Raw genomic sequence first — 13,719 nt, 5'->3', positions numbered from 1 at the left:
CAAAGTGTACGATGGCAGTAGAGTTGAGGAAACGATATTCAACCATACACATAAAATGAAAAGGTTGTGTGTTTGAAGTGTGAGAGTGTAGGTTAGGTGCATATACACACATATACATAACTGTATGTGAATGCATGTGTACAGATTTCTAGGTTTTTAACCCCATTTTACTGGTTGTGTATGAACGTTGGAGTGTGTGTGTAAGCTGGTTTTAACCCCACGTATCATACATCAGACACATGTAGATGTGTTTGTGAGTGTGCGTGTATGTGTGTGCATGTCGCATGCCTCTGCACAGTAATAGCATAGACTCCACGCCTCAGCACTCACATCTAGCGAGCCAGTCACGTATTTAATCACACAATTTGACACGCCGCGTGGGCCCTCAGGTTGTGTGTTAAATTCTCCCCCTCTCTCTCTTTTTCCTTTTTTCCCCACCTCTCTTTCTTTGGCGTGCCTGGTTTATTGTGTTGTTGTCTTTGCCCCTTTTTCATTTTTAATCCCCCTGCTGAGGCACAATGTTTTTTGCGACGGAAAACAAAGGCGGCGGAAGAAAGAAAACATGCAACGCGTCATAAAACAGCGGCAGAGACATGACGTGTTGCACAAAAAGAGTCGGCACCTGCAGTATCCAAATCCCTGTGTTTGTAGAGTAAAATATAAAGTGCAAAAACGCATCTCGACGGCAGTGATGTGGAAACGTAGCAACAGATAAGACGGCGGCGCTATGCATTCTTCCACACAGGAGATCACGTTCAGAGCTCCAGGATTCAATAGACAGATTATCTACTGTATATCTATATTAAATATACTATACATTCAGCCTTCAGTCGCCATCTGAGTTGAGCCTGCTAGCAGCCGAGGGGGGGGATGCTTAGCTCATGGCAAAAATCAGCGTGAATGAATGAATAAGGACGTAGCGCAGCCCCCATGCCAAACCAACCATCATCCATGATACATGCACACCCCGGGGGGCTTGTTTACACGAACACATTCACTGTTGCTCGGCTCGGGACGATAATGCTGATGTCATGTTTGGCACAGAAGGGAGAAGTGCCCTAGGAAGTCCATTCTTTTGTTTTAAGAGGTCGTTTTATAGATGTTTTACCCTGTTTTACGCCAAATTAATGGAGCGCTGACATTTGGTTTTGTTAACACCGATGATCCGATGTGTGAGGTCTGCAGCTGAAGCAGCCGGTGAGAGCAGTCTGTAATCACCAGCTGCATAATGAAATCTGAAGAAATCTATATCGACATCTGATTCCAGAGACGAACATAAAACATTTCATGACCTGGACACTAATAGGAACAGTCGCTTGCAGTGAGACCCTCACAAAACCAGGCCTCCTAAGGTTGTGGCCGCTTATAAACTCTCCCTGACCCTGTTCAGACTTGGTATTAACATGCTCCCTGAGTGATCCTGTCACAACTGCTCAGAGGCACCCAAATGTTTCCCGAACGCGTGGTGAGATCCAATCACTCAAATCGAGATGCTGCCGTGTGAACGCTAATCCGTCCTGGGCCACATGGGAAGGACCATCAGCTGATGTGTCTGCCTTGCTAGAGTTTAAATGTATTTTTATGCCTCACTGTGTCCATATGTTGATTTGTCTGTAGCCACTGATGCAACGCCACCGCATGATGATTCATACTTTTCTGGAATCGGTCAAATCCTTGTGCATAGTTGCAGACATTCGTTCAGTCCCTCCTGACGCTGCTCTCTCTCTTTCCCTATCTGTGTGTCTCGCTCACACCAACACACCAACACACAAACACATCGTCATCGCACAGATCTGTAAACTGAAAACAGCATCATTTGTTTTTTGCGAAGACAAACGACAAACGAGATTATGTGCACACAGTGAGATCGGATCGTAAGTGGACACAGGGGACACATTTGGGACATCGCTGTCCACTTGTGATCGGATCTCACAGGACAAATGTCAATACCAAGTCTGAACTGGGCCACTGTCTGTCTTTCAGTTTACTGGCTCTGTCCGTATTCGTTTCTTGTTTTTCATCATTATCGAGCTACTTCCTACTCACAAGTTACTCTGCAACTTGAGTGTTGATTGAATTATGCCTGTGAAGAAATGGGAAGCGAAGGTGTGAGAATGACACAACACGTCTGAACTGAAGTCTGCTGGACGCAGTAATGTGACAGTGAACTGGAGAAATGAAAACCTGTTTGGTGTAATTACCACAGCTTGTCTCCAAACGCAGAAATGTCACTCGCTGCTCCCGTTCTAGAGAAATGTGTTGTCTCCGAGACAACTTGTACGAACGTTGTTCCCAAGGACACAATTATCGACTGTGTGTTCTCAGACTCCCTCAAACTGAAGCAGATCCCTTCTCCTGGCGTGATGCCGCCCGATTGTCAAAATGTATTGAAAACGTTTTTTTTGTTTGCATTGGAAGCAAGTTCACTTATCTCACCACTTAAAGCTCCCGCATCTAAAACACGATTATAAGAATCGATACAACATTAAATTCTTACTGACATTTTGTGTAGCAGGCATGTCTGTGTGTGAGGGGTTATTCTTTTCCATTTTCATCGTCCCATCCCACCTCCTGCTCCGCCGGTCCTCCGTCCTCGCTCCTTACCTCGCTGCCTCTGCTCATCCATCAGGTCGCTCTATCGATCCCATCGTGGGATTATCCTATTCAACATGGTGTCTGGGAGAAGACGCTTGTCATGGCAGATACACTATTGATTAGCTTTGAGCAGGACCTACTCATGCCACACACAAAAAAATGACAGGGGAGAAAATAGAGACAATTGGGTTGGGGGGTAGAGAAAAAGGACACACTGTCCCTCTGTGGTGTTTGTCACTGAGCAGGAAAAGTCCTCGTAGATAAAGTTTTGTTGTAAAAGAATAATTTATAATTGTGTTTTGCCTCAAATATCTTAAATTTGTGTTGCTTATTTTGCAGTATATAAAACACCTATTCTTGTGTCGTCATGGTCAAGGTCACCGTGGCCTCACAAAACATGTTTTTGGCTTCTTGAACATATCTCAAGTTTGCCTTTAAGGATTTTCTCTCAGTGGTCAAAGGTCACGGTAAAAAAATATGTAGGCAAACACACGCAGGGTAACTGAGTTCCTTATCAGCAGCCGACTCTGTCCTTGCTTCTTTATGTGCTGTACATCCCCATCATCTGTTCTCACCGTCTTTCCTCTGTGTTTGCAGGATGGCCAGTCCAGGACAGTAAGGCAGTTCCAGTTTACCGATTGGCCAGAGCAAGGCGTCCCCAAATCCGGGGAGGGCTTCATTGATTTCATTGGCCAGGTTCATAAAACAAAGGAGCAGTTTGGACAGGACGGACCAATCTCTGTTCACTGCAGGTGAGTCATCTCAATGTCATGTGTCGCCTTAGTTTCTTCACTGCATTGTCATAAATATTCAAGGTTCCAGATGCGCTTTTCTTTTAAATTTGTATCGTGATCAACTCGTTCTTGAAAAGAGGGACGTGATTTGCTGCATCACCAGGAAACGCAACTTGTTTCACCTCGAGCTGCACTCCAAAGACGCACTTTCTACCTGGAGAGAGATAGAAGGCTTTAGGTTTCAACACGAGCCTAAATCACTCCTTAAGGTGCTTTTTGTTTTGCAGCACAGCACCTCCTGTGGTGCATCTCTAACAGCATCATCAGATATGATCCCTCCTCTCCTCGTTGCCTCCGCAGTTCTCTACCCCTGCACCTCCACAGGCCCATCTCCTCCATAATTGATAAAGCTGAGATGCGGCATGGCATTTACAAAGAGGAGGCGCACGAACTGATCCAGCCATTCTTTTGGGTTTTTATGATTGCTCTGTGATGCATTTTTATCACCTCGGGTGTAGCTTCCAAGGTAACCTTCATCATTAACTCCACATGCTGGACTCAGGTAGAAACTGATATTTGCAAGTGGGAGACACCAAGACCTCCCATTATTTTTTAATCATTGACAGATCATGAGCGGGATCCATTTGAATGAATTGTTGCTTTTTGTAGCCAGACAATGGACAATTTTTATGGTCCTGTTTTTGTCTGCACTGCAAGACAAAGACGGAATAGAAGAAATGTTTTAAAGTTTATTTTACCAATGATATTTTCCTGAGAAAAAGCTCTCAGAAAACCTCATGGTCCTCATGTCAGTGTTAACAAACACTGGTGTGAACACAGAATATTTCCTTACTGCCTCACAAACATGTATTACTTCTGTAACAAAGGAGGTGTCACTCCCCCCCCCCCCCCCCCCCCCCCCCATTTCTGTCGCACAGGCGCCATGACATCATCAAACATAACATCACCTCCCCTGTATTAAAAAGCAATGATGTCACCGGCCATCAAATGGCTCTCTGGGAGTTTTAAGACGTGTCAGGGAAGCTCTAATAAGACTGAGTTATTCCTCCCTTCTATGAGGCCATTATCGGAGGGGAGCCGTCTTAAAGTCAAAGGATTGGTTATTGCAGGAGGAATTGCACGGCTCTTGCCTGGCATCACCAGACCAATTGGCATTTGCGAATGGGTCTGGAACTTTTCGATTCCAGAGGGGCAACATCAATGGTCGCAAACCAAAAGGCCTTTGTACGGAGTTGCATACATCTACGATCAAACAGAGCGATGGGACGTGTGACGCATCGACAAATGCTTGTGCACTTGTTTCTTTGTCTTCACGAGAAAATACACCACCCAGCACATTGTGGTGATATTCAACAGACCTCCCCTCATCAGCAGACACCATCCTGGTTGTCAGTCAAAATGCTTTTAGACAAATGGTCTCGATTGGCTCGACCTCTCTCAAGATGGATGGTCTGGTTTCCAGGATAATAAAGGAAAAGGCCCAGAGCCAATAAATCAAATAAACTTCATTCAGCACGAGTGAACTTTGTTGGAGTTTTAGCTTAATTGTCGTTGATTTAAGACAGAACTCTTTCAGATGTAAGTGTTTTTAGGGTTCTTAAATTGGTACCTAAGTTGGTTTTTGCAAGTTTTTTATCACATCATTTTTTCCCAAGTCAGTTCTGCTCCGTCTCAAGGCAGATATCAAACCACCTCCTGCTCCTCCTCATCCTCCTCCTCTTCCTCCCACCATCCTCCTTCAGGCTTTGTCGTCTCCGAGTTGAGAGCTTATGTCTTCCTTTTCTCTTGCTCCATCGTCTTCTGTCACCGGCCTTTCCCGTCTGTCATCCATCTGTCTATTTCTTAATCCTATCTCTCTCTCGTCGCTCTCTCTTCCTCCCCAGCTCTTCATCCATTCATCCTCCCAGCCCTCCTTTCTTCCACTCCCGACCTCTTTTCTTCCCCGTGCTTCTCCCTCTCCACCTCAGCCACTATCTAATAGACCCACATGCTTTTTGTCATTAATTGCCTGATTACTTCCTGTGAAAGGGGACACCAAATCCTCTCAGTCGGCAGCGGCCCGGCAAGCCTGCAGACTTGGAGAGTCTATCTTCCTGGAGAGAGAGAGAGAAAGAGAGAGGGAGGAGGAGAAAGAAAGAGAGAGAGAGAGGAGCTGTGAGGGAGTTTAAGTGACAAGCTGTGACCGACTCTCAGGAAGAGGCTTTGGGTGGGCTGAGAGATACTGCTGCGTGCGGGGAGTTGGTGGCGGGTGGTTGCATGAGGGTGTATGTGTGTCTGGGTTGGTTGTACTGTATGTTCGGCATGATAAGACTCAGTTAGATATCATTTTAATTTATTATCAAATCATATAAGTCATCTTTTGTCCTATGTCAGGCTTCTGTGTTCTACCCTACACACACACACACACACACACACACACACACACACACACACACACACACAGAGCAGCCATCACTTCTACTCCTCTTTCAACCGCACAGCATCAGAGGCTGGAAGAAGCCCAAATAAATCTGTTGTCATATCAATTATTGTTCCATTGGTGAAGTGGAAATCATTTCACAGCAAAGCAGCTTAGAGAGGCAGCTCTCAAGTATTTCAGGATCAGAGTTAAGACTCAGTCTGTATTTCTGGAAAGCGGCAGTGGCAGCAGGCTGAGGTTTTTTATTTTTTTTCCCCTTACACATGGGAGGAGGGGGGCTCAATGAGACAAAATGTTTGCTCAGTTGTTTGTGTGCATGATGCGTCTGTGCGTCCTTGAGGGATCGCTTTGTGTTCGACCGGAATACGGGCGCTCAGTAAAAGTGGAATCACAGCGTCGCATCCTCGCCATTGTTGCGTCGGCCTTCGACAGGATCTTTGGCTATCTGCGCTTTCAACGAGTACAGAGCTGCCATTGTGCAAGGTTTTTGTGACAAAATCCAGACTCTTATTTTTCAGTTCTTTATAAAACTAATGTACACCATTGGACGACAAAGTGCATACATTATAATGTGCTAGAGGACCTCAATGAGCAAAAGAAAGAAAAGTTCCCTCGACAACGAAAGATCCATCGTCGCTGTGTCAAAGCAACGAGATTTATATCCTTATTCATTGATTTTCTGATCCTGTGTTTGCAGTGCTGGCGTGGGCAGGACTGGAGTCTTCATCACCCTCAGCATCGTACTGGAGAGAATGCGCTACGAAGGCGTGGTCGATATCTTCCAGACAGTGAAGATGCTCCGGACACAGAGGCCGGCCATGGTCCAGACTGAGGTCAGAGGTCACACAGACACAAACCTAACAGGGGACTCATTTGCCAATTTGCCATATTGCGTATTGAGATCAGACACATACACCATGTGCAGAGAAAACATTAAAAGCAAGCTACGTATCCATTCTCTGATGTAGTTTAAAAGAATATTTGTCACCGTACAGTAACTGAATAAATATATAATATTTAAATATTCATTTTGATTAACAACATCCAAATCATTATCATTTCACACATGCCTGGTTGTTTTCCATAAAGATCTCTGCATTATTTTTTGAAGAATTCACAAAAAATATATAATAAAACCAACTAACACACGAACAAACTTGAAGTATCCCTCTTTGCAGTGAATATTAAATACCAGTTCTCACGTCTTAAGTATTAGTTTTTTATAATTGTCTGAAATTGATCATCTCCTGTTGAGACTTATTCCTGATGTGTTATTTCGTCTGTTCCTCCACCCCCTACAGGATGAGTACCAATTCTGCTACCACGCAGCTCTGGAGTACTTAGGAAGCTTTGATCACTATGCAACGTAAAAAGCCATCTCTCCCACCCCCCCACCCACAGAATCCTGTCGCCCCCCCCCCCCCCACCCCACAACAGTCTCCTGAGCCATAGAAACTTTGAAATTTAAAACGACGACCTGCAGACCGCAGCCGGTTCAGACACACCAAACAGGATCCCATTGTAGATGACGCCCAACAAAGTTAGATTAGATTTTAAATTCCAACCCGATTAACAGACTCTTCTCGAGGAAGCGAGGAAACATTTGCCCATCATCAAGAGAGGAGAATCCTCGTCAGGAGAGGAGAACGGACGCTGTGGCTCAAGCTGGTGGGGCGGGAATCGATCAAAGTGTCAGACTGCTTACCTTACCTCAAGTGTTTCAATGTGGAGGACATTGTAAACATTCGTGGACATTTTCTCTTCTCAAAAATATCTCCGTGATACAACGGCAACAAGCTACAGGTGATGAAGGAGAAGGCGACAGCGAAAATCAGCGCGAGGCAGATGGATGTAGCCAAGACGGGGGGACTTTCTTGTTTTTTTGATATGACTGGGTGTGAAAGGGGTTCAAGTATTTCTATCAACACATGTTGCGAGTGGTATCCAGAGAAATGACCAAAATCGAGGTTTGCCCGTGTGAACACGAATGGTTCTCCCCCAAACTCTGGTCACACAAACATGATGGGACGAAACAAAACATCGAGAAGACGTAAAAAAAGCACGAGAACGCCCCCATGAGGCATCAACAAGATCTTGAGTTTAACACTGTTCCACCAATGATCTGAGTAACACTCAACTATCATGTATACATCACGTGACGGCCTGTTCTCGAGGAGCCATTGTCAGTAGTTGCCGGAAAGAAAGCGGCAACACACACACAGTATCTTACGCTCAGTTAGTTTCTTGAATTGTGAACTTGTGCAAAATCAGTATCTTAAGCCAGGTGGAGGCCTCAGTGACGTTGTACCACAATGTATTTACAGTGAATAGGTGCCCCAGGAGAATCCGGGAAGGGGTGGGGGGGGGAACCTTGCCTTTACAGGAAGCTGCGGCCGAACTGGGAGAAATGGCAACCGTGTCCCATGATCTTTTACAATCACTCCCTCTCTTTGGAACCATTGCATCATGGAGCTTAGGTGTCCACACCCACCGTCGTGAGTGAGAGATAAATCTGGAAGCTTTGGAACGAACGGAACACCCAAACAAGGATTGCCGAAAAAGGGTTCGGGGCTTTCTTTGTGTACAGTGACCAATGCTCATCATCGTTTGGAACTTTTTCTTTTGTGTCTTTTAAAGGAATTCTCTTTTTACTTTGTATCTTTTTTTTCTGTCAAACCAAACATGCTGCTTATATTGTGTATGCTGTACGTGTGACTCTTGAGGGAGAGGAAAGTGACAAACAAAAAAGATGCCAGCTCTGCTCACCGCTCGCACCCCCGGGGCGGACGTGACGCGAAGAAGCCCATCCACTCGACATCCTGGTTCCACCGGACTTCTCCAAGACCTCCTTTTGTTTCCAGCCTCCTCTATAATCATGTATTTCATTGTGTAAGACTCTCGAGAGCGGCAGAGGCCTGTTGCAGTTACAAAGCTTTACGTTCATGTGATTGAAGAATTGGCCTTCTAGTTCCACTGTATGTGTTTGGTGACAGTTGGATAAACAAAAGTAGACGCTTTCTTTTTATTTTTTATTTTTTTCGTCCTCGTTTTATAGACGATGTCTCTGTGGGTGACGCGGATCTCAACGGCCATGATGTGATAATGAAATTCTTTGGTACTACATACTTTACTTGCACATCCCTAAGGAAAAACAAAACGAGAAGAAACTTGAAACAAAATACCCCAAAAACAACTGCAGGTTGACGCACTAATGTTAATGTCTGACAGTTTAAAAGAACATCAAGCTTTTTGAAATAACCAGGTTTTTATTTTGAGATCAGCGCTTTGGTGCGGACGAAGGTTTCCGGTGGTTGTGCACAAAGACCAGAGCAAAGGACAGAACTGTGTGTAATCTTTTCTTATTTCCAAAAAAGCCTTATTGTTATTGGAACATTATGGAACATTAATGTTGTATTATGACAACTTATTTTACATTACATAGTTGACTTTTTATTTTCTTTTTCTTTTTTGGGTTTAGTTTTTTAACAGAGATGTTGTATCACATTTTTTAAAATTAGCCGGAGAGGACGAGATGCTTATTTGTTCATATTACGTTAAAAGACATTCTATTTTTTCACTGTAGAAACATATAACATGTCAGTGTGCGTAAGTGCGCATATATGTATGTATTTCTATATACATAAATAAATGCACACTCACATACATATATATTTAAAAGCAGAATATAAAAGTATATCCAGACACTTAGTATGAATTCAATTTTTTCTCCTCATCATCTTTTTTTATACCAGCCAGTGCTCATGTTTCATGATATAATGGGTTTTTATTATTTTATTTTGTTTGTAACTTCATTTGATTTTTATTCTTAAACCTTATGTGTTTCTTTAGAAGAAGCAGAGGGTTGATTAGATCTGATTCCTCTGCCTCCGCTCACCAATGTTTAACTTCTGCCCTCCGGGTGGATTCTGTGCCGATGAGGAGACGCCATTTTTTTAAACCTTGCTGAGATTCTTTATTGTCATTAACTTGTAGGCATTAGTATTCTTTAGATTTTCTTATTTTATTTTTGAGCAACTGTTGATCAACTGGTCTATAAAATATCTAATCAAAAATTTCATAACTGACCTTTTTGACTGTACCTCGGACGACCGTGTACAGACTACGACCCTCACAGCTTTCAAGGAAAAATCTAATGATCTTTCTCTTTTTTGCTTTAACGTTTATTATTTTCCGACATAATGTGGTCATTCATTTTGTTAGATAAACACTATGATCTAGAATATACCTGTAAATAAACAAATATATAGATTATATGTATTTGTATCATTTGACCCTGAAGATCTCAAACTTTAAATGGGCCAAGAACTGCAAAGACTTTGAGGTTCTGCTCATATCTGACTTCCTGGTGTTTGTAAAGCCTGTTTTCTCTCCTCCTTTCTCCAGCCCTGCTCCCAATAGTCTTTAATTACCTCTCCCTTTTATTTTTTTAACATCAGCCTTTAATTTCACCTCTTAAACTGGGAAACTTCACTCGCCTCAGTGAGGGCAGGAAATCCGCTTCAGTGATCTGCCGAGAGGTTCAGCCACTCCATCTTCTGACCGCTTGAATTGTTAATCAAACGTCAATTCAAGGGTCGGTTGCGTTTCTCATCCGTAAAGTGGACAAGGACTTTTTTCTTGCCCTGGCATTAGCTTGAGTTAAACCTCTCTGCAACCAGAGGGCTCCAAAAACTCTAGAAACTGGTTGTGTTTATATAATTACACCTCCAAAGTCCTAATTCCTACAAAAACAGGCGTAGACTCTTAATTCCTCCACTGCTGTGAGAAGCAGTAGCACCCAAGGGTGTTTCTCATTCCTTCAGTTTCCCACAAACCACCTCAAAAAGATTCCCAGCTGTCCAAACTACCGAATATGACACGGTTTAAACCACGAATATACTATTGGCAGGCGGAAGAGCGCAGCTCAGCTAAAGGCCAGAAACAGTTCAGTTGCAGTTGTATAGAATCATCTGTGCTTTTTTCTTTTTCCGTTCCACCATGTTTCGTTATGGGATGCAGAAAGAAATCGGGGCTCAAGTGAAACACAAGCAGTGCGGTGCAACCAACGGAAGCCCAAGACAACCAAAAAAAAACACTTGCTGCAAATCGTCATTTTCAGCACATCATTTCTGAACAGTGGGAAACTTGATATGTTTCACAACGAACTAAAAATCTAAAACCATCTGAGGACTTCTGGAACTCACTTCTGAAAAGACTGGTTAAAAAAGGGGGGGTGGGTTGGCGGCACGTCAAAACCGAAACCCGAGGAAGTCTTTGGAAGCTTGTGCAATGTGTAAACAATTTTGACTTCATGTAAAGATGCTAGACTTTTGAAAACAGTTTTCCTGGAATACGTCGCCGAATATTTGGGCGGGGGAGGGACTAACAAACAGAAAAAACATCACTAACAAAAAAAAAAAAAATGACATCAAAAAGAGTAGAACATAAACAGAACATACCGGCGACAGGAAAAAGAACCGGCAAAAATAGTCTTTCCTTTGTATGAGGGCCAAGTGCTATCACTTTCAAACTGTTAATTCTAACTGAAACAATAATTGGTTTAAAGCCACTGTGTATGTAGATATGTTGACTTTGTATTAAAGAAATGTTGTCTGAAAATCCTTCGGCTTGTGATTTCTTTTTATTTTATTGTGGGACGGCGCGATTCCGCTGGTGTTTAATATGCAAATCGAGAGTTCTGTTGCTGCAAGACTTCAATTGTGCCACGTCTGTGCTACACGAGGTCTCAAAGGACAAGTGGTCTGTTCCTTTTGTCCAGAGACATCTTGTTTACCTTCCTCCTACATTTATCCACCAGCCCTCCTCACAAACACCTCCTGTGTCCTTGAGCCGCTCATCATGCTGGATAAATGCCACCCACGCAGGCCCTTAGTGTCGGAGAGGTAGACCTTCACCTGGTGGTATTTTGCTCTCTCTCTCTCTACAATGTCTGCAAATGAAAGGTGTGTTGCAGCCAAATCTTTCTGTGTTTGCCTCTCGCTCGCCTTAAAAATTACAGCCTGCAAATTACAGTGTAATTATTGATACCAAGACTAAACATGTAAGCACGGGGGCGGAAGACAAGAGGGTGGGGAATAATTAACTTTTCTGAAAAGCGCATTTGAGGAAATCCAGCAAATATAATGGCTGTTGTAGTTGGAAGAGTTTACCGGGCACGCCCCAACCGGGAGGGGACCCCCGGGGTGGACCCAGAATTCACTGCAGGGATTAAACGTGTTAACTGGCCTGGGAACGCCTCGGGATCCCCCAGGAAGAGCTCTGAAGTGTGGCCAGGGGACGTGTGGGGGATTGTGCTTGTGTGGTTACCTCGGAAGACAATGCATGGATGTAGTGGAGGTGACGGCTGTTGTAGTCACAGTGCACTGCAATCCAGACAAGATATTGAAAATGTGTAAGAAAACGCCATTATTACAGTCAAAGCAGCATGCGTACTTAAAGTTTACGCATTATCTTTGATTCAATCATAAAAAATGTTGAGGCTGAAGAACCTAATCTTGGTGTAATGACCCATTCCGATGACTTCAAGGGCTCAGACTCTGGGAAACCTGCAGAAGATTCAGAGTGGAGTTCCTCGCCACCGGAAGCAGCTCGTCGATGGAGGGACCCTCGTTGATTAAAGGGTAAAACACAAAAGAACGACACTCCCGTTTTCAAGGGTGACGTTCCTAATTGTCTGCGCAGAGATCCGTGCTCTCAGTCCATTCTTTCCTAATAGTGGCGAGCCAGCCGAGCGAGTGCGAGGGTATAGGCGGGGAAGTGAATTAGGGCGGCGATTATGCAGTGATTCAGACAGCAGCTCATTAGGACCCAGCTAAGCAAGCAATCAACGAATCGATGTGACAGTGGACCCAAAAGCCACAGAAATTTGTAATAAATGGCAAAGCGATAAATTGGATTATCCACAGCCCCGTGGCCAAGCTCTTTCTGTCGCAAATGACAAATCAATCCAAAATCGTGCCACGACAAAAAGAGAGAAGCGGGAAGACGGGCCCTGGCGTGGGGAGGTGATCCGTCTCAGATGTGCCGCGTTAAGGTTGTGGTTTTCCAGAGGTCATTTCTGTAAGATATCCAGGGCTCTAAAATATTCATGACAGACCATTAGGTGTTTATGACTATCTTTTTTTATAATAAGAGATTTATCGACATTTGAACTTCAGCCAGAAGAGTAGAGGTGTTGGAGGGAGGCCACGCCTCATGCCTACTGATTCACAGGAGGAACGCGGCCCCGCCTCGAGATCCCCGACATGTAGATGAGCGGCCGAGGAGCCGTAATAAATAAATAAAACGCAGAGACGACGGGATCTGTTCCCACCTCAGGTTATTCTCCGAGTAAAAGTGATGGATCTGCTCCATCTACCTGTCAAATCATTATCACTGAATGTCACCACCATGACTCAAGCACGGGCCCATAAAGCACCGGGGTGACGTTGATGGGCAAAGCAAAGCAGATGGATGGATGGACGGATAAATAGACAGATAAATTACACACGTTTAAACCATTTGAAAACACAAGACTCCAGCTAATAAAAATCATTTTACTGGTTTCATTACACTTTAAATCCCTTCTCTCTCCAAACTGGGGTTTGACTAAATGCTGCTTCTTCTTCCCTTTCAGAAAAGTGAGGCCTCTGATTGTTCTCTCAAATGCCTCTGCTGCCATCTGCTGGACATCATGTGGAGCTTCCACTTTCATCTTAACCACAGAGGTGATTCAATTAAATAAGAGATTAACACAGATGACGTGTTGAAACGCATCGTCCTCTCCAGGGACACTAGACTATTATTGGATTTGCTTTGTGATAAGTTTTACCTTGTTATTCTCAACACAGCAAAACAAGGAATCTGTGTATTTAAAAACCTGTTGATGATGTAAATACACAAATACAACAAATTCTGCTTCACTCTACAGTCACATATTTTTGTTTCTTG

At 43.8% G+C, this 13,719-nt stretch overlaps 1 protein-coding gene across 18 annotated transcripts in view; it reads left to right on the top strand.

Moving 5' to 3' along the window:
• Nucleotides 1-11,390, top strand: part of ptprsa (protein tyrosine phosphatase receptor type Sa) — a 227,817-nt gene extending 216,427 nt beyond the window's left edge. For all 18 annotated transcript variants that reach the window (XM_034583994.1, XM_034583991.1, XM_034583988.1 and 15 more), the window contains 3 exons: nt 3,193-3,347; nt 6,467-6,602; nt 7,071-11,390. In XM_034583994.1, coding sequence (XP_034439885.1) covers nt 3,193-3,347; nt 6,467-6,602; nt 7,071-7,139 — 360 coding nt within the window. In that variant the 3' untranslated portion in view covers nt 7,140-11,390. The remainder of the gene's footprint in view (nt 1-3,192; nt 3,348-6,466; nt 6,603-7,070) is intronic.
• The last annotated feature ends 2,329 nt before the right edge of the window (nt 11,391-13,719 follow it).

The sequence above is a fragment of the Hippoglossus hippoglossus genome, chromosome 4, assembly GCF_009819705.1.
Source record: "Hippoglossus hippoglossus isolate fHipHip1 chromosome 4, fHipHip1.pri, whole genome shotgun sequence".
Taxonomy (NCBI): domain Eukaryota; kingdom Metazoa; phylum Chordata; class Actinopteri; order Pleuronectiformes; family Pleuronectidae; genus Hippoglossus; species Hippoglossus hippoglossus.
Note: the sequence above shows the minus strand (reverse complement) of the source record. Positions and strands in the feature narration are given on the sequence as shown.